The 27172-nt window shown below is 40.1% G+C and overlaps 1 protein-coding gene across 6 annotated transcripts in view; it reads left to right on the top strand.

Moving 5' to 3' along the window:
- The first annotated feature begins 4297 nt into the window (after nucleotides 1-4297).
- Nucleotides 4298-27172, top strand: part of FBXO47 (F-box protein 47) — a 48314-nt gene continuing 25439 nt past the window's right edge. For 3 of the 6 annotated variants that reach the window (XM_082442382.1, XM_082442381.1, XM_082442378.1), the window contains exon 1: nucleotides 4300-26008. Coding sequence is in view for 1 of the 6 variants with exons in the window: in XM_082442383.1 (XP_082298509.1) it covers nucleotide 26008 (1 nt within the window). In the remaining 5 variants the exon portion in view is untranslated. Of the gene's footprint in view, nucleotides 26009-27172 lie in introns of all 6 variants that reach the window. The other 3 variants (XM_082442384.1, XM_082442383.1, XM_082442380.1) reach the window with 2 other exon arrangements.

Here is a 27172-nt window from a genome sequence, read left to right as displayed (position 1 = left end):
CAACATCATGGGGACCTGGCCACCTGGCCACGTGGACAACATTCCTGCCTGTTACCCCTGAGTAAAGTTTATCTGCTGGAAAACGTTACCTAACCAGTTCTCTCCAGCTGCACTATGTCAGAACTTGTTACCTTGTTGGCTGTCATGTGCCCATGGAATAACGTTAACATTTACTTGACACACCTACTACGGGTCAGACACTGAGTTAGGGGTTTCTGTATGTGTCAGGAACCAAACGCTTGATTTTTAAAAATTTTTATCTGATTTTTGTTGTTCAAATTTCCATTTGGTTCAGAATTCCAAATTCTAGAATATTATGGGAAGGACTCTATATAATCCCTTCAGGGGCTGAATCCATCAATCAGCAACATTTCTTAAGAACATGCACACTTGCATAAGTCACCCTGTGAGTCACCCTGGAGCGTACCAAGTATAGAAGACAGTTCCTGCCTTATACTACAGTGGAACACATTTCTCTGTATTCAAGTCTACAAATAGTAATCTCCTTCTCCTGTGCCACAGGGCTTGCAATCCCCATCCTAAGGAGCTTGGAAGTCTAGTAGGATAAGACAAAGTACACAAATAAGTAGATCTATAAACCGGAACACACCAACTGGCACAGCAGATGTAAAAATAACACGTCCTGGGAGTCAAAAGGAAATAGCAGTTATGCGTGACTGGGGGGAATCGGGAAAGCTTTGGTGGGGAGGTGTAAACAGATTGTTTCCCAGGTATTGGTGCAGTTTGCTCTACAAGCCACGTGCCCTAGACTCTAGAGGCCACACACTGTGTTCTACTCTCCAGTTCTTCCTCGCCATGACACTGGTGATGGCCCTTACTGAGTGTAGCTGGCTTTGGTCCCATCTGCATTCTTCCATGAGTCCAAGGTGTGCATGACTGCTCTGGGCTGTCTGCCTCTTCCCACCAAACCCTGGTTGCTGCTACTGCTGGCTCTCGGGGTTTGCTTGTTAACCCCAGAAGCCTGGGTGATGCTGCAGCTCTCTGTGTCTCCAGCAGATGGGTTTGCTCATCGAATATTCGGTTTTCTGGGCATCATGAGGATGACAAGGGGGTTGGAGGCACCACTGGAGGAAAGAGTTATACCTTCTAGGGTTGGGCCTGAAAATAGACCCGTCATTAAGGTTTTTACAGGCAGAGGTGATGGGAGAGAGAACTATAAGGAGAAAGGCAGAGGCAGGAATAGAGTGTTTTCAGAGAACTCCAACTGGAGGATGGGCTTTGGTGGAGGGCAAGATGGAGAGAACCGTGGAGGTTCATCTGGAGAAGCAGCCTGGGGCGTTTTGTGAAAACCCATAAGAACATGCTGGGGACTTACACGGGCAATGAAGAGCTAATAAAGGGACCTGGCAGAACTGTCACTGTACCTTAGGAATGTCAATCAGGCAGAGCAAGTGACATGGATTGGAATGGAGGGGAAAAATGAAGGCCAGGAGACCAGCTAGAAGGCCCAGGGTGTACGCTCTTTGCAATTATCTGCTTACTTACCCATGACCCCCACTGGAAAGTGGGCCTCTTGAAATAAGCCTTCTACTTTCCCTAAACATCTTGGGGAATGGGCCTGCACTGCATTAATTTTTTTGTTTCCCTAGTGCCTGACATTAGTAGGTGTTCAATAAATATTAGTGCCTGGCACATAGTAGGTATTCAATAAATATTTGTTAAAAGAAAGAAAAAGATAGGGAGAGAGGGAAGAAGGGAAGGAAGGAAGAAAGAAAAAAAGCCATACCTGTGATAAGCTATGGAGATGGTTTAGGGGTGAGGTAATGAGGCCTTTCTGTAGGGGTGGAGGTAGTAAAAATGGTAAGGTCGGGGAGCCACAGATTTCTCAGTAAGAGCATCTGTAGAACTTGGCAAGTGACTGGTTGTGGGAGTAGAGCAAGAGCAAGGAATCTAGGATGATCGAGAGAATGGTAGGACCATTAATAGAAATAAGACAAACGGGAGAAGCAGGTCAGTGGGAAAAGGCAGGACTGTTACCTGAAAACTGTGTTCTCCTCTTGGTGGGTATCGAGCCAAAAGACACAACCAAGCCAAAGAGCAGGAGAAGGAGGGATTTATTACTTGCAGCAAGTAAGGAGAACACCAGGGATCTTTCCCAAAGCAGTATCTCCCCAAACAGCAAAATTGGGTAAGAGTTTAAGCTAAGGGTACATGCATATTCATGAAGGGGCTTGGGCAGTAGGCAGAGTCCAAGCTTTCGCTGATGGAAGTCACGAGGGTCAGAAAACATCCACATCTTCATCCCTTAGGTTCCAGTTGATCTGGTGGTTGAACGCTTCAGGCTAATCTCTACCATCAGGAACAGGACTGGGAGTCTTTACAACTAACTTATCATCTTTGCTATTGTTACTTCTCTTGCCTGATAACAGGCAGTGTTCCTGCATTCTTTGTTCACTTAAGATAATTAAATACTGAGACCTGAAGGGTAAGCTGGGATGAAGTGAGAGAGTGGCATGGACATATATACACTACCAAATGTAAACTAGATAGCTAGTGGGAAGCAGCCACATAGCACAGGGAGAGCAGCTCGGTGCTTTTTGACCGCCTAGGGGGGTGGGATAGGGAGGGTGGGAGGGAGACACAAGAGGGAGGAGATATGGGGATATATGTATATGTACAGCTGACTCACTTTGTTATAAAGCAGAAACTAACACACCATTGTAAAGCAACTATACTCCAATAGAGATGTTAAAAAAAAAATACTGAGACCTGTTCAAGGACAAGCATTGTGCAGGCTTAGATCACAAAATGGATTAGGCCAAAAATGGCTTCTCTTATGTCAACAAACCCATGCCTGGTTCTCTTCATCTGGGGAACCACTTATCCCATCTGCTTACAGGATAATTTTCATTTTGGACATTTGGAGTTTCAGGTCCCAGCAAGTCCACCCAAAGTAGTGTCCAGTACACATGGAGCGAAAGTTCAGGAAGGAGCTTGGCTCTAAAAGTACAGACTGGCAGGCATCTGCGAAGAGGTTCTAGTGGCAATCGTGGGAGTGGGTGAGATCACCAAGCAGAGAAGAGAGGAAACAAGAGGCCTGAAGGCAGAGTCCTAAGGAATGCCAACATTTATGGGATGAGAACAAGCAACGTTGGAGAGAGAAAAGCGAAATCAGGAAAGTACAGGATCAGGATAGCCGAGGAGGAGGTTTCAAGCAGGGGGAGGCCATCAGCAGAGCCAGATGCTTCTGTGGTCCAGTGGGATGAGGCCTGTAAAAGAGCCCGCTGGATTTGGCAACAGGAGGTCTCAAGAGCCCTCAAAGGGTGCAGTGACTGTGACACGCTGAGAACGGGATCCAGATTGTGCTGGGTAAGAAAGGAGCAGGTGGTGAGAGCCAAGAGGTAGTCAGCTAAACTGCTCTTGAAGGGCTTTGGCAGCTATGGGAAGAAGAAAGGAAGGACAACGGCTTGAGAGGGAGGTAGGATTGGAGGAAGATGGGCTTTTAGAACGGGTGTAATGAGAACAGATTTGCAGGCGGAAGAGAAAGAAGCTGTGAGCTGGAAAAGGAGGGAGACGGGGCATTTGGGGGAGCAGAGCAAGGTCCCAGAGAAAGGGGAAAACCAAGAGAGCATATTTTCTAAAAAGCCTACAAATCAAAGCAACACATAAGTGGTAATAATAAGTCCTTACATTTGAAAAGCAGTGAAATGCAATCTGCAAAGCATTTTAATATGCTTTATCTCATTTAATCCTTGTGACAGGCATATTATTATTATTTCTACTAAAATACAAGGAGGTTAAATGACTCACCCAAGATCACACAGCTAATAAACAAAAGAACGTGGGATCAAAAAGCCAATCAAGAGACTCATTGATTAAAACGCCTGGGAAGGGACTTCCCTGGTGGTTCAGTAGTTAAGACTCTACGCTCTCACTGAAGGGGGCTTGGGTTGGATCCCTGGTCAGGGAACTAGATCCCAGATGCGGGCCGCAACTAAGGAGCGGGCGAGCCACAACTAAGGAGCCTGCCTGCCACAACTAAGACCTGATACAACCAAATAAATAAATTTTTTAAAATAAATTTATTTACTTTATTTTTTTATTTTTGGCTGCATTGAGTCTTTGTTGCTGCGCGCAGGCTTTCTCTAGTTGCGGGGAGCAGAGGCTACTCTTCGTTGCAGTGCACAGGCTTCTCACTGCGGTGGCTTCTCTTGCTGCTGAGCACGGGCTCTAGGCGCGTGGACTTCAGTGGTTATGGCACGTGGGCTCAGTAGTTGTGGCTCGCGGGCTCTAGAGCTCAGGCTCAGTAGTTGTGGCACGCGGGCTTAGTTGCTCCGCGGCACGTGGAGCAGGGTTCGAACCTGTGTCCGCTGCATTGGCAGGCGGATTCTTCACCACTGCGCCACCAGGGAAGCCCCATAAATATATATTTTTAAATGCCTGGGAATTCCCTGGAGGCCCATGTTTAGGACTCCGCACTTCCACTGCAGGGGGCATGGGTTCGATTCCTGGTTGGGGTCAGATCCAGCAAGCCGTGTGGCCAAATAAATAAAATAAAATGTCTGCTGTGCCTGGCACCATGTTAGGTGCCAAAGATCCCAAAGAGAGCAGGAAATAGCTCCCGCCCTCGAGGAGTTCACAACCCAGTAGACTGAGCTCCACGCTACTGACAAATAGGTTCCAAGACATAAATGTGCTCAACGGAGGGCACTAATTCAGACTGAGGAAGGAGGAGGAGGTTTCAATGGAAGCTTTCAAGAGGAAGTGAAGCTGAGCTGAGACTGGAAGGATAAACAGCAAGGAATGAGCTGGCTAAGAAGTGAATGAAAAGAGGAAAGCGTTCCCAGCAAAGTACACTGGTGTGCAAGAGCCTAGGGCCTTTGGGAAGTGTGAGTTATTCACTCTGAGGGCACACGGGGCGGGTGTGGCAAGGTACAAGAGAGGCGCATGCCAAGATAAGAGTAGGGGAGCTTGCATGTTACGTGGAGGGATTCAAATGTGTCCTGAAGGTGAGTGCACCAGTGAAGGATTTTAAACAAGAAAAGATATCACCAAATTTGCATTCTAGAACCATCACACTGGAGAACCCCTGGAGGCAGTGTGGAGGATGGATTAGAGGAGGATGTTAGGGGAAGCAGGGAGATCAGTTAAGATGCAAATGTAGGGAACTCCCTGGCGATCCAGTGGTCACGACACCAGTGGTTACGACTCGGGGCTTTCACTGTCGTGGGCCGGGTTCAATCCCTGGTCAGGGAACTAAGATCCCGCAAGCCGCGTGGAGTGGCTTGAAAAAGAAAAAAAGATGCAAATGTAGTGGCCTAAGCAAGAAAGGATAAGGGCCAGGCTGGATGGGGCAGTAGCACTGGTAATGGAATAGAAAATGAATATATAATGATATACTATAATATAGAAATTTATATATACATAATTATATATATAAAGAAAAAACTGGCCCTCCTTAGAGAAAGAAGGAGATAAGGATATAAAGAAACAGAATGGTGTAAAATAGGTTCCGGCTGAAACAGAAGCAGGAAGAGAAGCAGATATTAGTGGAAGTGGAGAGCTGAGTGGAAAAATGAGTTGGGACATACTGGGTTGAGAAGCCCCTGAGCCATCCAGGTGGAGGTGCCCAGTAGGTAGCTGGTTATGAGGATCTGGAGCTCCTGGGGAGGCTGACCTGGAGATATATCTTTGTGAATCATCAGCATAAAGTAGTGAACAGAGCCACAGGTGGGGGTGAGTGTTTAGATGAAGAAGAGAAAATGGTCTCTTGCACAGCCTTAAGGAACACTGGCATTTAAGGAGTAGGTAAAGAGAAAAGAGCTGAGAAGGAGGTGAGAAGGAGAAACCAGAGAGACAGGAGAGAAAAAAAGGAGAAAATGATGTCCCAGAAAAAACTGAGATTGAAGCAGGTCACCTGGGAGAACGCTCCTGAGAGTAAGAAGAGTACCATCTTTGTTCGTTTTCAGGAGGAGTGGGGTATGGCTTCCTCCAAGCTGGTCAGAGGTTTTAGGAAATAGAAGGAAAGTGAGAAAAAGAAAGGCTGAGAAATAGAAGCGAGAGTTGAGCCCATCTCCTCTCCTCTTTGCCGTGTTTTCTTGCTCTTGCTGCGATAATCAGTGCACTCATAGAAAATAAAACTTGTTATTTGATAAAATGTGGAGAATCAGATGCTCAAAATGCTTCTATTATGTGCTTCAAAACCCAACACGCTGAAAACAGAGATCATCCAATGTGCTCACGCTGTCCTTAAAAATGTTCCTTTGATAAACATTAACTGTTCTGTTTACCAGAGATGTTAAGGAGGAAGATAAACAGGGCAATTTAGAAGTATTTAAAAATTGAGGTTTAAACCATAAGAGAAAACAAGAGGCAAAAATGATCCAAAACTGCATGAACATTGCAGACCTCAGCTGCCCTTGAAATCTTTTTCTCTGCCTAACATTACATAATTCTTCATCAGCCGAAGATATCAGTTTCACATGCTAAAGTTCAATGAGTATGTGTCATACTTAAAGGACAGGGTATTGAAAGGAAAGAATAATATAAAGAGATGTAAGAAAGGTTTGGCACATAAAGGCAATGCACATAAAAGCCTGAGTATTTTCTAAAGAAGCTTTAAGAATATTATTGAAAAATAAGTGATGCAGACTTGCATTTTGGATGATATCATAAATCCAGGCATCCTAACTAATTCCCCTGCTGAAAACGAAAAATTCTGGATGAAATAAGAAAAATATTTTCTTCTAAATGCATGAATAAAAATAAGGAATATTCATCCAAAACCAAGTGATGGTAGGAACCCAGAGATAAATGGAGAAATTATCAAACCAGTTGGCTCTCAGTTTTCAAGACCTCAAGGAGCTCCAGGGACAGGAGACAGAGCCCCAGGTCTGCCTAAGGTGGAGATTCTAACTGGATACCTCCTCATACAGGTCAGGCCCTTAAAGGCTATACTTTCACTGGTAGGCTAATCCAGAAATAAATCTAATCCTTCCACCTGGAAGGTCTGCAACCAAAATGGGCTGTCTTGATTCTTGTTACCACAGGAAAGTGAAACAACTTCCTGAAAATGTGTAACCAAAAGCTAGTGCTAAAACAAGTTTGCAGCGCAGATTCATATTAATTGGATGGTCTGAAAAGCCTCTAGCAGAGAATGTAATGTAAAGTGGTCCTAAGTGCTGGAAGAAGCAAATACAAATCCTCTTAGATGAACCCACCTTTATCTCTGGCCCTCCAAAATTCCCACAGATAACATTTTAAGAAATATTAAATCACAGTCAAAAATCACAAAACCCTTGGAGGCTTCCCTGGTGGCGCAGTGGTTGAGAGTCTGCCTGCCAGTGCAGGGGACACGGGTTCGAGCCCTGGTCTGGGAAGATCCCACATGCCACAGAGCAGCTAGGCCCGTGAGCCACAATTGCTGAGCCTGCACGTCTGGAGCGTGTGCTCCGCAACAAGAGAGGCTGCGATAGTGAGAGGCCCGCGCACCGCGATGAAGAGTGGCCCCCACTTGCTGCAATTAGAGAAAGCCCTCACACAGAAACGAAGACCCAACACAGCCATAAAATAACAAATAAATAAATAAAATTTTAAAAATATATATATATATATCTGGTGCCCAGTTGAAGATCCTAGGGGAATAGGGAGGACCGGGATAAATTATTAACCCCTAAGAGTGCTGCAAAAAAAAAAAAAAAAAAAAAAAGTCACAAAACCCATAAACAAAAAGGTCCTACTGTATAGCACAGGGAACTATATTCCATATCCTGTAATAAACCATAATGGAAAAGAACATGAAAAAGAATATATATATACACATATACACACACACACACACACACACACACACACACACATATATATATAACTGAGTCACTTTGCTGTATAGCAGAAATTAACACAACATTGTAAATCAACTATACTGCAGTAAAATTTTTAAAAAATGATTTTTAAAAGCTGCTTAACATCACTAATTATTAGAGAAATGCAAATCAATACTACAATGAGGTATCACCTTACACCAGTTAGAATGGGCATCATCAGAAAATCTACAAACAACAAATGCTGGAGAGGGTGTGGAGAAAAGGGAACCCTCTTGCAATGTTGGTGGGAACGTAAATTGATACAGCCACTATGGAGAACAGTATGGAGGTTCCTTAAAAGACTAAAAATAGAATTACCATACGATCCAGCAATCCCACTACTGGGCATATACCCAGAGAAAACCATAATTCAAAAAGACACATGCACCCCAATGTTCATTGCAGCACTATTTACAATAGCCAGGTCATGGAAGCAACCTAAATGCCCATCGACAGACGAATGGATAAAGAAGATGTGGTACATATATACAATGGAATATTACTCAGCCATAAAAAGGAACGAAATTGGGTCATTTGTTGAGACGTGGATGGATCTAGAGACTGTCATACAGAGTGAAGTAAGTCAGAAAGAGAAAAACAAATATCGTATATTAACGCATGTATGTGGAACCTAGAAAAATGGTACAGATGAACCGGTTTGCAGGGCAGAAGTTGAGACACAGATGTAGAGAACAAACGTATGGACACCAAGGGGGGAAAGTTGCAGGGGCATGGGGGTGGTGGTGTGATGAATTGGGAGATTGGGATTGACATGTATACACTGATGTGTATAAAATTGATGACTAATAAGAACCTGCTGTATAAAAAAATAAATAAAATAAAATTCAAAAATTCAAAAAAAAAATCACAAAAACTAATGAGAATATACTGTAGCACAGGGAACTCTACTTAATGCACTGTGGTAACCTAAATGGGAAGAAAATCCAAAAAAGAGGGGATATATGTATATGTATAGCTGATTCATTTTGCTGTACAGTAGAAACTAACACAACATTGCAAAGCAACTATACTCCAATAAAAATTAATTTAAAAAAAGAATTTATACCCAAAATATTTAAAGATCTCTCAAAACTCAATAAGCAATTCAATTTTTTTAAATGGGGGAAAAAAATCACAAAACCCAAGGAAGCTAAGCTCCAGGAGCAAGAGATGCAGGAATATAGGCAGCAGAATCAGATTTATAAGAACTTTAGATATAGGAATGATCAGAAACACAATATAAAATAACTATTTTAGAGCTTTTAAGAAATAAAAAAGAAATAATATGAGTAAATAAGAAGAGCTACAAAAATGATCAAGTAGTTTAAAAAAATAAATAAAATTCTGGAACTGAAAAATGTAGTAAATAAAATTTAAAACTGAGCGGACTGAATTAATAGCAGATTAGACACACTGAAGAGAGAATTAGTGAACTAGAAAACACCTGAAGAAATGACTCAAGCTATAGCACAGTGAGCCAAAGAAATGAAATATGAAAGAATACTCAGATTCAAGAATCCCAATTAATTTCTTTCCTTTTTTTTAATCTATCTATCTATCTATTTATTTTTGGCTGTGTTGGGTCTTTGTTGCTGCATGCGGGATTTCTCTAGTTGTGGCGAGTGGGGGCTACTCTTCGTGGCAGTGTGCGGCCTTCTCATTGCAGTGGCTTCTCTTGTTGAGGAGCACAGGCTCTAGGTGCGCCATCTTCAGTAGTTGTGGCTCGCAGGCTCTAGAGCGCAGGCTCAGTAGTTGTGGCACACGGGCTTAGTTGCTCCGCGGCAGGTCTGATCTTCCCGAACCAGGGCTCGAACCCATGTCCCCTGCATTAGCAGGTGGATTCTTAACTACTGTGCCACCAGGGAAGCCCCCACTGAATTTCTAATAGAAATAAAAGGAGATTTCCAATCCAACACATGATAATAAAATTGCAGAACACCAAAGACCGACTAGATCGTAAAAGCAGAGAGAAAGGTCAGATAACTTCAAAGCTGCAACATTAGACTGATAGCCAACTTCTTAAGAGCCACAATAAAGGTAAGAAGATAATGGAACAGGACTTCCCTGGTGGCGCAGTGGTTAAGAATCTGCCTGCCAATGCAGGGGACATGGCTTCAAGCCCTGGTCCGGGAAGATCCCACATGCCTCAGAGCAATTAAGCCCATGCACCACAACTACTGAAGCCTGCGTGCCTGGAGCCCGTGCTCTGCAACAAGAGAAGCCACCGCAATAAGCCCGCGCACTGCAAACAAGAGTAGCCTCCGCTCGCCGCAACTAGAGAAAGCCCACGTGCAGCAACAAAGACCCAACGCAGCCAAAAATTTAAAAATAAAATAAGAAGATAATGAAACAATACTTTCAATGTGTTGAGAGGAAATTACAATCAACTTAGAATTCTATACCCACTGAAAATCTATAAAGAACGAAGGTGAAAAAGAAGGAATCTCAAACAAATGAAAAGGAGGGTAGAGCGGTAAATGGTAAAATAATTAACCACATAGGGACTATCTATTTTATCTAATCTATTGACTACATAAAACTATAGTAAGGTTCTAAGGCATTAAAAAACTAACAAAAGGGTATCTGCTGCCATCTGGCCCCAGGGACCACAGTATAGGTCTAACCATGGCTCTGTGCTACCCTGTGGCCATGGGCTCAACAAGGCCCAGAAGGTGACCGAGATCATGACCCAGCCAAGACACAGCTGTGGCCTTGGGCACCTCATCAAGCACACCGAGTTCCCTCAGGATGTGATCCAAGAGGTGTGCAGCTTTGCCCTAAATGAGCAACATGACACAGAGATGTTCAAGGTCTCCAAGGACAAGCAGGCCCTCAAGTTTATCCAGAAAACATTAGGGACACATATCTGTGCCAAGAGGAAAGCAAGAGAACTGAACAATGTCCTGGCCACCATGAGGAAAGCAGTTGCCAAGAAACTGAGGCCCCTCCCTGCTCTGTGCATAAGAAAAACTGTACTGGAAAAAACCCAAAACAAACAAACAAAGAAAACAACAAAACCCAACCTCAGTTAAGGTAGAACTAAAATATACAACCCAGTAACGTAAGTCAGAAAGTGGGTGATTGGAATTAAAGTGTTTTCAGGTTCTCACAGTGTTTGGAAAAGGCAAAAGGGTAATGATTTACTTTGGACTTTGATGAGTTAAGTACTCATAACAAATTTTTAGATCAAGCACTAAAAGTCTAAGAATAAAATGTTTAGCTTCTAAACTAATGTGGGGGGGAAGGTAGTGATAAAAAGTTGGCAATCAAAACAAAGTTAAGAGGGCAGAGAAAAAATAATCATAAAAAGGGGAACCAAATAGCTAAAAAAAAAATCAGTAATTGCAATAAGTATAATGCGATAGATGCTGCAGTTAAAGGCTTGTCAGAGCAGTGAAAAATCCAGCTCTATACACTTTTTAAAAAACTCATCTAGAATATAAGGATACAGAAAGGTTGAAATCAAAAGAATGGAAAAGACACACTAAGCAAATACAAAGTAAAAGAAAGCTGACATAACTACGTAAGTAACAAAGTAACAAGATAAAATGTACTTGAAAGCAAAAAATATTATTAGATACGAAAAGTTCACTACATAATGATGAAAACTATACTACAAAAACTGACAGACTAAAAGACACGACTGAAAAATCCATCATCATAACGGGAGACAGTAATATCCTCAAGTGATCAATAAACCAAGCAGGCAACAAAAGAAAACAAAATCAGTAAGGATTTATGAAATTTGAATAGCACAATTACCAAGCTTAATTTAATGGACACATTTAATTAATATAAATTTAAATTTAATTAATTAAATTAAATTAAAAACAATGCCAAAGCAACATTCCAAAACATTACAAGGACAGCACAGAAAGGAAAATGATATACCAAGTTCACTCACGAACATAGGTGCAAATATCCTAAGTAAACTATTAGCAAACTGAATTCAGCAGTGTTTAAAAGGATAATACACTATTCCCAAGTTGGATTTACCCCAGGAATGTCTTGTAGACTGAATATTAAGAAGTCAATTAATTATTCATTTTCTTAGGTATAACATATTACGTTTTAATAGGGAAAAGTCCTTATATTTATGAGCTGCATACTGAAGTATGTCATCATATTTGCAGGTTATCTTTAAATGGTTAAGAAAAAAAACATACAGGGAATTCCCTGGCGGTCCAGTGTTTAGGACTCAGCGCTCTCACTGCCCAGGACCTGGGTTCAATCCCTGGTCAGGGAATTAAGACACCACAAGCCGTGTGACATGGTCAAAAATAAATAAATAAATAATAAAATAAAATGTGTGGACTCAAAGTTATCAAAAGAAAAGAAAGAAAAAAATATACAGCCCACTCAAAAAAAGTATATATAAATATACTCAAAAAAAGAAAGAAAAAAAATACAGCCCACTCAAAAAAAGTATATATAAATAAAAAAAGAAAAAAGAAAAAAAAATATACAGCCCACTCAAAAAAAGTATATATTATTTATATATACATAGATAAAGCAAAATAGTAAAATGTTCACAATTTTTGTGCCTAAATCATAGGTATATGTGTGTTCACTGTACTATCCTTTCAACTTTTATGTACATTGGAAATTTTTCATAATGCAAAGTTATGAAAAAGGAAAACCAAGTAATGAAATGTACCACGTTAGCTGAGTAAGGGGAAAAAGTCTTTGACAAAATTGAACATACATACATGATTTTAAAAAAGTAAAACTATTAGCAAACATAATGGTGAGGGCTTCCCTGGTGGCGCAATGGTTAAAAATCTGCCTGCCAATTCAGGAGCCAAGGGTTCAAGCCCTTGGGAAGATCCCACAAGCTGCGGAGCAACTAAGCTTGAGAGTCACAACTACTGAGCCCGCGTGCCACAGCTACTGAAGCCCGCACGCCTAGAGCCCATGCTCTGCAACAAGAGAAGCTACCACAATGCGAAGCTCGGGTACCGCAACGAAGAGTAGCCCTAGCTTGCCGCAACTAGAGAAAGCCTGTGTGCAGCAACAAAGACCCAATGCAGCCAAAAATAAATAAAATAAATAAATTTATATTGAAAAAAGAGAGAACTTAGCAAGCAAGTGTATTAGAAACAAAATCAATAAATGAAAATCAAGCGCATTTCTATACACCAGCTACTAATAGATTAAAAATATGAAGTACCCAGGAATAAATCTAACAAAAGGTGCGCCAGATCTCTATGGGGAAAAATTATAAAGCTTTATTAAGAGATATTAAAGAATACCAAAATAAACAGAGGGCTTTGCTATGTTCATAGACTGCAAGATCTGCATTAATAAAAATGTCAGATGTCCTCAAATAGATCTATAGATTCAATGCAATCCCATTCCACAGATGAATTTAAACCTTTTTTTAAGAGGAAGGAAATTCTAACATATGTTACAACATGGATGAAGCTCAAAGACTTTATGTTAAATTAAATAAGCCAGACACAAAAGGACATACAAAAATAATGTATGATTCCACTTATATAAGGCACTGGAGTAGTAAAATTCACAGAGGAAGTGGAATCATGGCTTCCAGGATCTGGGGTGGGGAGGAGGGAATGAAGAGTTAGTATTAATGAGTACAGAGTTTCAGCTGGAAGATAAAAAAGTTCTGGAGATGGATGGTGGTGATGTTGCCCAAAAACATGAATGAACTTGATGCCACTGCACCATACACATAAAGATAGTTAAAATGGTAAATATCATGTGTATTTTACCACAACAAAAAATGGTTAATCCAAAATTCCAGATAATATTCATCTCTGGGAGGAAGAGAGGAGATGCAATTGGAGAGAAGTAGGCATGGGTCTTGACAATGTTCTATCTTGGCCTGGTAATAGATTCACAGGTATTCATTGTTGTTGTTTAAACTAAACATATATATTTTCACACCTGATTTTGTATGCATGCCATATTTCTCTTAAAATTTTAAGCACATATATACATATAAATATAAGGAAAATAAATGTATGTGGTAAACCTGTAATGAAAAGCAAGGGAATTTATAAACACAAATTCAAGATAATGGTTCCCTCTGAGGGAGAGGGAAGGAAAGGGATCTGGGAGGGGACCCTAGGGGACTTCAGAGGTCACGATGATGTTTTGCTTTGTTTCCTAAAACTGAGTGGTGAGGTATACACAGGAGTCTGTTGCATCACGATTCTTTTCTCCTCACACATAGCTTTCAAATATTCTTTTAAATTTATTCAGTGTTTAATAAATGTAATTTTTACAGAGATCCCTAACAATATATATTTTAGAGTTTTGGCTTTATTTGTAAGTCTGGCACAGTGTCAAACACTGAGGCCAGCTACTTGATTAGATTTGTCTGGGCTACTTCTTTCCTAATACCTTTGTGGTTCCGTGGTCTAAAGAAGTACTTGTGATATGATGAACAGACAACTTTAGTATATAATAAACCATAACTCTCCTTTATGCAAGTGGTTAAAAGGAGAACGTGCCCTCCTTTGGGGTATATTAAAGTTTTGCTGCAGCTCTTCCAGTTCCTTGCAGGGTAGAAATTGGGCCACTATGTCCCTTGGCTGCATTCATCCCGTTAGCTTTCTCTGCCTTTTTCCCCAACATCAGCAAAGAAATAATACATAAAATAGAACCACACAAAATATCCTGTCATTTTTGACAAAGGAAACATTTTTCCAGGATAAAGTACCAAGCATCTCTACTATTATATTAGAAAGTGAGTAAGGCTAATTATGGGGGCCCAGAGAGCTGTTTGGCAGAGCCCTCATAGCCACAAAGAACCCCAAATTTAGATCTTGGACCTCATCTCCAAATGAGATTACAATACAGTCACAAAGGCACACAAAAAAGATTTTTAAAAGACATTTTTTATGTAGTTTGAAGTGCATGTCCCAATACCAGACCATGATTCCTGCAGTGCCCTGTGAGTTGATATTTATTATAAGTCTCACCATTATCTTCTGACTAGAGGTTATATTAAAATATATTTCTTGGTTTGGCATTCTAACTTATTAAATGTAAATATGTTAAAATTTACCACTAATTGTATAACACTGCTTTGGTGTTTCTTCATTTTGTAATAAATCAGGAGCCTTTAAAAATTAGGGTTGCCAGGTTTAGCAAAGAAAAATACAGGATACCCCATTTAATTTTAATTTCAGATAAACAACAAGTAATTTTTAGTATGAGTATGTCACATGCAAAAACGGACACTTTTTTAGTGTATGTATGTCCCAGATTTTGCATGGGACATACACATACTAAAAAATTACTTGTTATTTACCTGAAATTAAAATTTAACTGGATGTCCTGTGTTTTACCTGGCAGCCCCATTAATGGAAGTACCCAGCTTCTCCACCTCTGAGTGCCCCAGAGTGGGTAGAAAAAGGAAGTAATATTTATTGAGTGTCTGATATGTTATGAGCCAAGCGCATTGCAAGCGTGATCTCATCTAAACCTTGCAACAACCCTATGGGATACTTATTATCACTCCATTTAAAAGTGAACAGTATAGCACAGGGAACTATACTCAATATTTTGTAATAACCTAGAAGGGAAAAGAATCTGAAAAAAAGTAGATATGTATGTAGGTATAACTGAATCACTTTGCTGTACACCTGCAACTAATACAACATCGTAAATCAACTATACTTCAATTAAAAATTTGTTTAAATATATAAAATAATTTTTTAAAGGAAATTTTTAAAAAGTGAATACAAAGCTTGAATAATTTATTCAAGGTGAGACAACAGAAATGAGATGGATGAAGAATCAAATTCAGGCTTACTTCCCAAATCTGTACTTTTTCCCTGTCAGTGCGCCTCCCATCAGAAAGCTTTCAGATGGCCCCTCTTTCTTTTTTTTTAAGGTTTAATCAAAAAGGGAAATACTCCAAAAGCTTTTCTATCATACCTTAATATTTCATGTGAAATATTATATTTTTTCATATCTAATTAAATTTGTTTGCTTTGAGTATAATGTAATTATAAGTGAAATTTGCATAGCCTGACGTGTTTCGAGGAATTTATGTTAGTGAAGAGTTTTGCCTTAGGAAGGTCAGGTAATCTTTTGTAGCTCAGTTTCTTCATCTATAAACGGAAGGTGTTCTGTGACAACTAAAGCTCTTTCTAATTCTCCACCTTGAGGATTTCCACTCCTCATTTAAGAAAACATTAAATTTTACACAGCTCTCTGCTGTCACCTGCTGGAAAAATTACAGAACCTATTTCTACTTGAAATGCACTCTATTCAGTAGCCAGTGAGCTCTCTAGATCCTGTGGCTTGTTTACTTAGTAATTTCAGTCATTAATAAGAATTATAGATTTCGAGTTTCCCCAATTTCAGTGTTTTCCCAATTTCAGTGTTTTCAATTTCTAAAACATTCCAAATGAACCAAGCCATCTGAGTTGACCATCTGGAAATTAATTTTTTAGCAGTTTTTTTTTTCCCCACAGGGGAGTATTTTCCATACTTGTCCCGTGTTTTGTAATGACTGTCCTCCCAAAGCTACTCACACAAAATTTGCTTTAATAATTGCTGTTAGTGTTGCATTCATGAGATCTGATAAGAAATACTTAATAGAACAGAAAAAAAATTTTTTTCTTAAAGTATCTTTTAAAGATTTCTGGAGCATGTAATTTTTGTCTTCTAAAAGGCAAGGGTACAAATGCTCATCTACTTTCACACCCTCACACACAACCTGGAATGCATGTACATTTTTTTTTTTTTTTTACCTAACTGCTTTATATCTGGAAAGTCTAGTTTTTTAACTGGAAAAGTGTCCCTGAATTAAAGACTAAGTGCTGGCCTTAACTTTTTTATTTTTTTAGAGCAGTTTTAGGTTCACAGCAAAATTGAATGGAAGGTACAGAGATTTTCCATCTACCTCCTGCTCCCGCCCCCCCCATCCAACCCCCAGCATCAACATCCCCCACCAGAATGTTGCATTTGTTAAACTTGATAGACACAGTATTGTCACCCAAAGTCCAAAGTACATTAGGTTTCACTTTTGGTGTTGTACATTCTAAGGGTTTTGACAACATATAATGACATGTATCCAGTATTACAGTATCATACAGAATAGTTTCCCTGCCCTAAAAATCCTCTGTGCTCTGCCTGCCCATTCCTCCCTCCTCTCTAGCCCCTGGCAACCATTGCTCTTTTTACTGTCCCCATAGTTTTGCCTTTTCCACATGTCATATAGTTGGAATTATACAGTATGTAGCCTTTTCAGATTGGCTTCTTTCACTTAGCAATATGTGTTTAAGGTTCCTCCATGTCTTTTTGTAGCTTGATAGCTCATTTCTTTTTAGCACTGAATATTCCATTGTCTGGATATACCACAGTTTATTTATCTATCACCTACTGAAGGACTTGGTTGCTTCCAAGTTTTGGCAGTTATGAATAAAGCTGCTATAAACATCCATGTGCAGGTTTTTGTGTGGACATAAGTTTTCAACTCCTTTGGGTAAATACCAAGAAGCATGATTGCTGGATCATATGGTAAGAATATGTTCAGTTTTGTAAGAAATTGCCAAACTGTCTCCCAAAGTGGCTGTACCATTTTGTGTTCCCACCAGCAATAAATGACAGTCCCTATTACTCCACATCCTCATCAGCATTTGGTGTTGTCAGTGTTTTGGAATTTGGCCATTCTGATAGGTGTGTAATGGGATCTGAATGTTGTTTAAATTTGCAGTTCCCTGAAGACATATGATGCATGGCATCTTTCTTATGTTTATTTTCCATTTGTGTATCTTCTTGGGTATCTGTTCAGCGCATTGTTTAATTGGGTTGTTCATTTTCTTACAATTTTAAGAGTTTTTCGTATATTTTGGGTAACAATCCTTTATCAGACATGTCTTTTGCAAATATTTGCTCCCAGTTTGTGACTTATTGGCCTTAATTTTTAAAACAAAACCATTTTCCAGAATTCTCAACACAATGCTCAAAGTACAGCCCAAATAATTCAATTATAAAATATAAAATATGGGATTAAATTTATTGCCAGTTGGACATGAAAAGATGCTCAACATTGCTAATTACTAGAGAAACACAAATCAAAATCACAGTGAGATATCACTTCACACAGGTCAGAATGGCTATCATCAGAAAGTCTACAAATAATAAATGCTGGAGAGGGTGTGGAGAAAAGGGAACCCTCCTACACTGTTGGTGGGAATGTAAATCGGTGCAGCCACTATGGAGAACATTATGGAGGTTCCTCAAAAAAACTAAAAATATAGCTACCATATGATCCAGCGATCCTTCTCCTGGGCATATATCTGGAAAAGATGAAAACTCTAATTCAGGGAATTCCCTGCCTGTCCAGTGGTTAGGACTCCACGCTTGCACTGCAGGAGACACGGGTTCGAGATCCCTGGTCTGGGAATTAAGATCCCACAAGTCGTGCGGCCAAACAACAACAACAAAAAAACCTTTAATTAAAAATGATACATGCACCCCAATGTTCATAGTAGCACTATTTGCAATAGCCAAGACATGAAATCAACCTAAGTGTCCATCAACAGATAAATGGATAAGAAGATGTGCTTCGTATATACAAAGGAATATTAGCCATAAAAAGAATTTTAAAATGCCATTTGCAGCAACATGGATGGACCTAGAGATTATCATACTAAGTGAAGTTAGACAGAGAAAGACAAATATTATATATCATTTATATGTGGAATCTAAAAAATAATACAAATGAATTTATTTACAAAACAGAAACAGATTCACAGACATAGAGATCAAACTCATGGTTACCAAAGGGGAAAGCCAGGGGAGGGATAAATTAGGAGTATGGGATTAACAGATACACACCATTATATGTAAAATAGATAAGCAACAAGGATTTACTGTATAGCACAGCGAGCTATATTCAATATCTTTTAATAACATATAATGGAAAATAATCTGAAAAAATATATATAATTGAATCACTTAGCTGTACGCCTGAAACTAACACAATATTTTAAATCAACTCTACTTCAATTTTTAAAAAATTTATTGCCAGTTGGGGTTGAGTTGGCTTCTGAGAGTGGGAGCCAATAGCTAGTCCCTTCATATCTGAATCCACACTATCTCAGGGGTTTTTTTTGTATAGCTGCCTGGAGCCTGATGCAATCTAAGGGGTAATAAAATCAGAATCCTGGGGAATTCTCTGGCAGTCCAGTGGTTAGGACTCTGTGCTCTCACTGCCCAGACTAACATCCCACAAGCCATGAGGCCAAAAAAAAAAAAATCAGAATCCTACACCTTTCTAAAAACTAATCTTGAGGGAGGGCTCCTTTTGAAAGGAGATCAGAAAAAGATTTTGGGAAAAGGGCATAGTGTCCACTAACTGCTGTGCTATTTGTTCCTCAGCCTCATAATTTCCCAGACAGAGCTATCAACTGGCTTAAATATTTGAGTACATTTATTTATTGCTATATTTCGGTTTATGACAATACTCATTTAAAAATATCCAAAACACCTTTTCAACCCTTCTCCATCTCTTCCATTTGTGCTACAGTAATATACAACAGTGTACATTTTAAATATTTTTTCTAATAATGCAAATAATGTGGACTCAATACAGAGAGCTTGGAAAACCCCGAAATGCACAAAACAAAAAAGAACTTACTTAAATCTCCCTTAATATTGCCACGCAAAAATAACTACTGCTGACATATTACTAGTGTCATTCCTCCTGTTACCTGAAAACTGGGTTCGCCTCTTAGTGGGTGTTGAACCAAAAGACACACCCAGGCCAAAGATAGGGAGAAAGAGGGATTTATTACTTGCAGCAAGTAAGGAGAACACTAGGGATCTTTCCCAAAGCAGTATCTCCCCAAACAGCAAAATTGGGTAAGAGTTTAAGCTAAGGGTACATGCATATTCATGAAGGGGTCTGAGCAGAGAAGTCAGCATAGAATTGGGACAAAGGTCAACAGAGTTCAAGCTTTAGTTGATTAAAGCCAAGAGGGTCAGAAGATGTCAACATCATCGTCCCTTAAGATTCCAGTTGATCTGATGAGCGCTTGACGGGGGTTTGAATTCTGCAAAACAGCTCAAGAAAGTGCTTCAGGCCAATCTTTACCTTTGAAACAGAACCTGGACTATTTACAACTGATTTATTATCTTTAATATTGCTACTTATCTTGCCTGGTAACAGTTTGTTCTTTTGTTCCCTTAAGATCATTATTACCGAGACCTGTTCAAGGGCAAGCAATATGACCAGACTTAGATCACAAAATGACTTAAGCCTCAAATGGCTTCTCGTGTCAAAAGGCAATATCTGGTTCTCTTTCTCTGGGGACCCCCTACCCTATCAGCTTACACTTCCAGTATTTTATATACTTATATATACATTTTTTTTCATTTTAAAATAGTATAATACCACACACATTACTTTATAAGACTTTTTTTCTCTCTCTTTTTTTTTTTCCTTCTTTTTATATAGTAGACTTTTTAACATAGCGCTTTTCCAGGCAAAATTTGACATGACCCAAACGTAATCACTAAAACTGGCTTCATGCTGGGAAGGACACTGGAGTTGAAAATCTTGGGAAAGACACAACTTGTTGGGCCTTGGTGTCCTTGTCTGAAAAGTGAAGAATTTCTTGCTATTCTCCTGCCAAAGGCTTTTATTGGATGAAATCTTGTCCCCATGTTACATCCTAAGGACTCTATGTAACAGTCCCTGGTTCCACATACCCTTAGTTTATACATCTTTTTAATCTCGTTTGTATATTTTTCTCTGACTGCCCTATACAAGTCACTTGAATCTGCCTTATTATTTTTGCTGGCAATTTTTGTGATTCAGCTGACTAGTCTTTAAACATGAAGAGTCAAAAAAGAAAATACCCATCTTTTCCGTTAAAAAAAATGAGGACAAAAGAGAAGATAAAAAGTCCTCAATCAGTGGGCTTTGTTCTTAGTATTTAAAGAAATAAATGCACAAAGGTAAAGGACAAATAACTGTTTCAATTCAATTCAACCAGTTATGATTCAGTCAGAAGAAAAGGTAACAGACTTAGGGACCAAAATAAAGCAACATCAAGAGAAGATGAGAAATACATCAGAAGGATGGACTAGGATTTGGAAATGCCAAGGAAATCAAATTAGAAAGGAAATTACTTTGTCTAAAGAAGGGAATTTAGAAGTAGCTTTAGTTATTTTCAATTATATAAAAGATATAAGCCAACTATGTGTTTTCTCTATCAAGAACCAACAGGAAATTGATTTAGCCTGTTAGATTAATTAGATTAATTTGGACATTAAAAAACTGTTCACTAAGGGTTGGGAAATCAGAAAGTAAAACGTGGAAAATGTGCTTACTTTTTGTACAGGGACTGCTGTTGTACTCTGATATCTGCTCTTCCCTTCTTATATAGTAATAGAATCCCCTATTTTTAAGCTGGGCACAGGGCCCTCCAAAATATTTCTCAGTTAGGACTGACTATGTTACTAAATTCTGGCCAAATCCACATCAAGGGAAGAGTCTTTGAAGTGTCAGGGAGAAGTCCCTTCTTCCCCCTTTCCTCCTTCCTGCTGACTGGAATGTGAATATGATAGCTTGAGCTCAAGCAGCCATCTTGGGCCATGAGGTGGGAGCCACAGGTTGAGGATGTGGAGCAACAAGATAGAAGGAGCCTGGGTTCCAGATGATTGTGGAGCTGCCACACCAGTCCTGATTACTTATCTCAAAACGTTGTTTATATAAGAAAAATTAACTTCTATCTTGTTTAAGCTACTGTAGTTTGGAGTTTTCTATCACTTGAAGCTTATCCTAATTTTAAGTGTTATCTTCTTAAAACCAGAATTTGAGAAAGTTTATCCTCAGATGAATATACAAAGTGCTCCTTGCAGCACTGTTTAATATTAAAAAATTGGAAACAAACTAGTGATGTGGAACCAATTAAACAAATGTGCGATATATCTTTATAGTGAAATACGATGTAACTAGTAAAAGGGATGATATAGATCTATATTTATTGGCCAGGAAAGATTCCAACAGGAAGGAGATGTACCGAAGTGATATCAGTGGTTATCTCCAGGTAGAAAGGTTAGGTTGATTTTTGGGGGATGGGGGGGAAATATGTATATTTTTACATTTTTCTGCAATAAACATTGATTTCTTGTAGGAATTTTAAATTAATATTTTTAAGGAAAAGAAACCTGTATATTGTTTTAATCAAAGAAATTTGTGGAATTTCCTTACCTAAAATTTTTGTGTAATGTTACAAGTAATCAGCTGTTTTTGAATAATTTAGATCAGCTCTCCTCCTACTCTGGAATTCAGGGATGAAGATATAATTTGATCACTCAGCAGCAGTCAAAGGTAAAGGGAATGATATTTTAGGCTTTCATAACATAAAATAATAGTTAAATGCTCATTTTATTAAGTAAAAATAATTGCAACAGACTTTCCCTCCCACACATGGCACATTTGAGAGTCAATTTACATATAGATCCTTGCAAAATTCTGAGAAACAACTAAAACAGCACTAGCACCACCTAGGTTTGGGTTGGTTTACATGTGTATATGGGGATGTAGCAGGGCAGCGAGAGAAAGACCAAGTCAACTAACTCATGCCTAAATTGAGTTCCACCGTTACTGCCGTCAGAGAGTTCACAATCTAACAGGATAAGTTGTACATAATTAACCATGATTCAAGGCCGAATGAAGTGACCATAGAGAAGTACCAGCAAAGAATGAAGAAGGTTCAAAAGAGGAAAAACATTTCTCACTTTAGGGATTTTAAAGGGTTGAAAAGGAGGAGGTGGCCTTCGAAATGTTCTAAGTCGGTATATCTCAAACTTGACTGTGGATTTTGTTAAAATGCAGTTTCTGATTCAGTAGGTCTGGAGCTGCATTTGAGTTTCTGCGTTTCTAACAAGCTCTCAGGTCACTTGGTTCATCCAGGGACCTCTCTTCCAGGAGCAAGGGCCTAAAGGCTATCTTAGGATGTCAAAAGGTAGAGTTGGAAGAGACCTTTCTGAGCAGAGAAATCAGTATGAACAACAATACCAAGGTGACAGCAAGGGGTTCAGTTAGGGGGAAATAAGGCTGGAGACATAGAATTTGGCCACATGGAAGCAGTCCTTGAAGGCCAGGTTGGGAAACTTTTATTTAATTAAAGGCAATAAGGAGCCACTGAAGGCTTTTGTGCAAGGGAATTATATGAGCAGTAACTACAATTCTCATATAGAGCCCTATAAATAAAACAAGCTTAATAAGTCAACAAATATTTGAAGTTAGTAAATTCAGAGACCATCAGCAAATATGTCTTCAGTTTTCACCCACTGTTTATGAATACAAAATTAAGTATGGGGCCTTGGAAGGGACCTATACAAGTAGGAGGCTCTGAAGCTTAAGTTTCCAAAGCCCCATGGTAGATCCATCTCTGTGTCTGTTGTTCTTTCATCTGTGAAGGATACAAAAGAGATATATGGCATCTCAAGAAGTTTACAGCGTGGTTTAGGAGAGAAAGCATACTTATTGAAGAAACAAGCTTTATGCAGGTGTCAATCTTAAAGTGGGTCCTGGAGGAAGATTTAGAAAGAAAGGAAGTCATTTTTGATGGAAGGTTCTGCACAAAGAGTGGGGGTGAATCTGCTGAAGAAGAGACACCTCCTCCCATCCCTCTCCCCCTTCCCCCCCATCCTCGTTGAAATAGCAGATTTGATTCCTGCTACATGTTACTCCAGGACGGGTGCTTGTGACCATGAGCCACTAGAAGACAGAATCCATACTTAACCTGCAATTAACACGGGGCTTGGCAGAAAATGAGCATGGATCATAAATAATGAATGAACCAATAGAGGAGGAATAGATGATAGAGGACATTGAAGAAATGGCAGAGGGATTTGAGTTTGATGTGGCTGACAAGGCAAAGTCACCATAGGTTCCTGAGATGGGGAATGACAAGGTGGACACACAGTACGTCTACCTAAACTAGATTGCTAATTCAGCGGACACCTGGCTGAAATCAGCACTGGGCACAGCTGACCACTCTCGTTCTTGAAGCACTCCCTTTCAAGGCTTCTCTGTGACTCCATTCTCTCCTGGTTTTCTCCAGTTTACTCCACTAGATACTCCTTTTCAATCTCCTTGCAGAACTTGTCTTCCTTACCCCAATCTCTGAAGGTCACTATTCTTCTATTGCAGAAAACTCTTAAATTTATATATCCAGCCCAGATTTTTTTCCTCCAAACTCCAGATGTAATTCAACTGCCTCCTTGACATCTCCCTTAGATGTCTCATAGACATATCATATTTACCATCTGCAAAATCAAACTTTTAATTTTCTGCTAGAAAAACTCCTCCCCACTGGCATATCACAGTAAATAGGATTACCATCCACTCACTTATTAAAGTTAGAAGCCTGGGAATCATCCCTATCTCCTTCCTTTCCCTCCCTCCCATATCCAATCCATCAGCAAATTCAGTTACTTTTATCCTCAAAATATATCTCAAACCTGTCTCTCCAAGGCCACCACTCCAGCCCTGCACAACATCCTAACATATCTTACCTCTTCTACTCTCACCCACCTCATTCATTCTCCACATAAAAGCCAGAGCAATCTTTAAGTGATGTAAATCAGATTGTATCACAGCTTAAAACTCATGCATGACTTTCCATGACACTTTGAATAAAATCCAAACTTCTCATCACTCCACACCTTGGTATCCACTAGGCACTCATAGCCCACAGCATAGGGGCTGAGACCTTGTCGCAGACCTAATAAAAAATGCTTGAGACAGGGGAGAAAAAAAGGAACTGGCTCCGAATAAACTTTGTAAGTCAAAATTAATGAATATTTGTGACTGCATGATATATGTCAATTAATCCTAAATTTCATCTCAACCTTTATGAAGTTATTTATATATTTTATTTTACTGAGGGATGTGGGTACATATTAATTTCTTGGATATAATGTGGAGTGGGTCCTCAAAAGCAGGAGTATAGAGAGCCTTCAGGGGGTCGAAAATGGCCCTCATTTAAGGCCTTTATATAAGGTCCTGCACACCCCCATCTATGCTGCCTTCTCCACGGTCTCCATGAGGCCACTTCTAATTGCTCACTAAACTCAACCAGCCGGCCTTGCAAATGCCTAGAACATACCCAGATCTTTCCTGCTGTTCCATTTTCTCCCAGCCCTTCTCCTGACTGGCTCCTTCTCCTCCATTAGTTCTCAAATTAAATGTAACCTCCTGAAAGGGACCTTTCTGACCAGTCCATCTAACGTAGGTGTACACTCCCTACCCCCAACCTTCTCATTTTCTGTTGCCTTATTTCCTCCATAACACTGCTCTCCATCTGCAGTTTATTTTGTCTGTTTATTCTATATTTCCCATTAGATTAATGAGCTCCATCAAGGCAGGAAACTTATACATCTTGTTCTCTGTTGTATCTTTAGGGCCTACTCCAGTGACTGACCCAGAGCAGGTTTCAACAAATAGCTACTGAATGAATAAATGATTGAGAACTTAATCTTTAAGGGAGGAGGGCCATGCAAGGAAGATTTGTCTTGGACCCCATCTTGAGATGCCGGAGGCACTCACCCTCCTTTGATTCTAGGCACCCAGATAGGTTTAAAAAGGAACGTTTGGAGGTTTTTCCCAACAGAAGTTTTCATGAAAGCTCTTGTAACCTACCCTCTTCTGGGTCGGGGGGGCCGGGGTGGGGGGAGGAATTAAAAACCGGCGCAAAACTAGGTTAAAGGGAAAGGAAGTGGTTTGGGGCAGATGTGCGCTGCGCCAGGTTCGGGCTCTCTTCGTTTTGCACCCTCCCCTCCCCGTCTCTAACGGCTCCACCCCTTCCTCTCATCAGCCTGAAGCAAAGGGTGGCTTTGGGTTAAGTTCAGGATCCAAAGGCCTCATCCTCGTTAATTATTCATGGTGTAGGAGGGCACTGTGGGTGTCGTTCTTTTAAATATTTATGAGGGGGCGGGGCATCACTGCCGCTGTGGCTCCTGGGAGGGTTCTAAAATATTCCTGTGGAAGGAGGGTACTATGGGAGCCGAGGTTCTTGCTATTCATGAGGGGGCGGGGCCTCCTTCCCGCTGGGGCTCCTGGGAGGATTCTAAAATATTCTCGAGGCCAAGGGGGCGCCTGGGAGGCTGGAGCTGACGGGAGCCGGAACTTCCCTCTTCCCGGCGGCAAAACCTTGAGGAAATATTTTCTTTTTTAAACAGTAAGAAATTTGAGGATGGTAGGACAAAACGATTAAGTCCCATTTTCCTGTGACCCTTTTGCCGGAAAACTGTCAAAATCTGTGGTAAAAAGAGATTTTTCCCCCCAATGCTTTCTGGAGATAGTTTCATCTTTTCATGGGCTGAAGAGGGTCAAAAATGCACCACAGTGTGCTTTGACTCTTATATTGACCAGTTTCTCTTTTATGGCCTCCCTAGTTTACCTCTTTGGAGATGTTTTGGGCTAATTCCCGAGCAGATGGGGGTGGGTCTCTTCAAAGGATTTTCTTAGGTTAAAACAAAGTAGAAATCCTAGTGAATTGCTGTTGGACGGTTTTCTCTGAAAAGGGGGGGGAAAGTTCATCCAAGAGAGCCCTCAAAGCCTTTCACACGTGGGCAAGAATGAGTGGGGTGGAGCAGGGTATTGAAACATCGTCTTATTAGGATTATTTGGGCTCGTGATTCTCATTCTCTAGAGGGCTGAGAGGAAACCAGAAATAATTTGGAATTACACCTTTAGGGTTTTCAGAAAAGCCTGCTATCTCCCCCAAAACGTTCAGGTCTGAGGAAAATAAAGAATTGTAAGAGGAGAGTTCAGTTTTAGAAGAATTTGGGTTATTGTGTTTCAATCCTCTCAGAGGTTTAAAAATATATGTAGTGTGTAGTTGACACACTAAAGTCCCCTGGGTATTGGGTGTCAGTGAGTCTCTGAAGAGCCCACAGGCCCCCACCCAAGTCCCAGGTTACCTGGTCCTCAGAGAAACAGAACAAATCCTAGGCCAGATGTATATTTTACTATAATGAAAATGCTTTAAAATGCCTACTGTGAAAAGTTAAAAGCAATCTTATGGATTAAATAAATTAAGATTCTTCCATTTGATGGAATCCCATGCAGTTCTTAAAATATCAGTACATATACTTGCAGAAGTGTATCTATTGGCATGGAAAGAAATTACAATTCTAGTTACAATTAAAACTAAAAAAGCAGGGGCTTCCCCGGTGGCGCAGTGGTTGAGAATCTGCCTGCCAATGCAGGGGACACGGGTTCGAGCCCTGGTCTGAGAAGATCCCACATGCCGCGGAGCAACTAGGCCCGCGAGCCACAACTACTGAGCCTGCGTGTCTGGAGCCTGTGCTCCGCAACAAGAGAGGCCGCGACAGTGAGA

The sequence above is a fragment of the Balaenoptera physalus genome (genome assembly GCF_965194825.1).
Source record: "Balaenoptera physalus genome assembly, chromosome: 20".
NCBI classification, from domain to species: Eukaryota; Metazoa; Chordata; class Mammalia; order Artiodactyla; family Balaenopteridae; genus Balaenoptera; species Balaenoptera physalus.
This window is presented reverse-complemented; position numbering and strand designations above follow the sequence as displayed.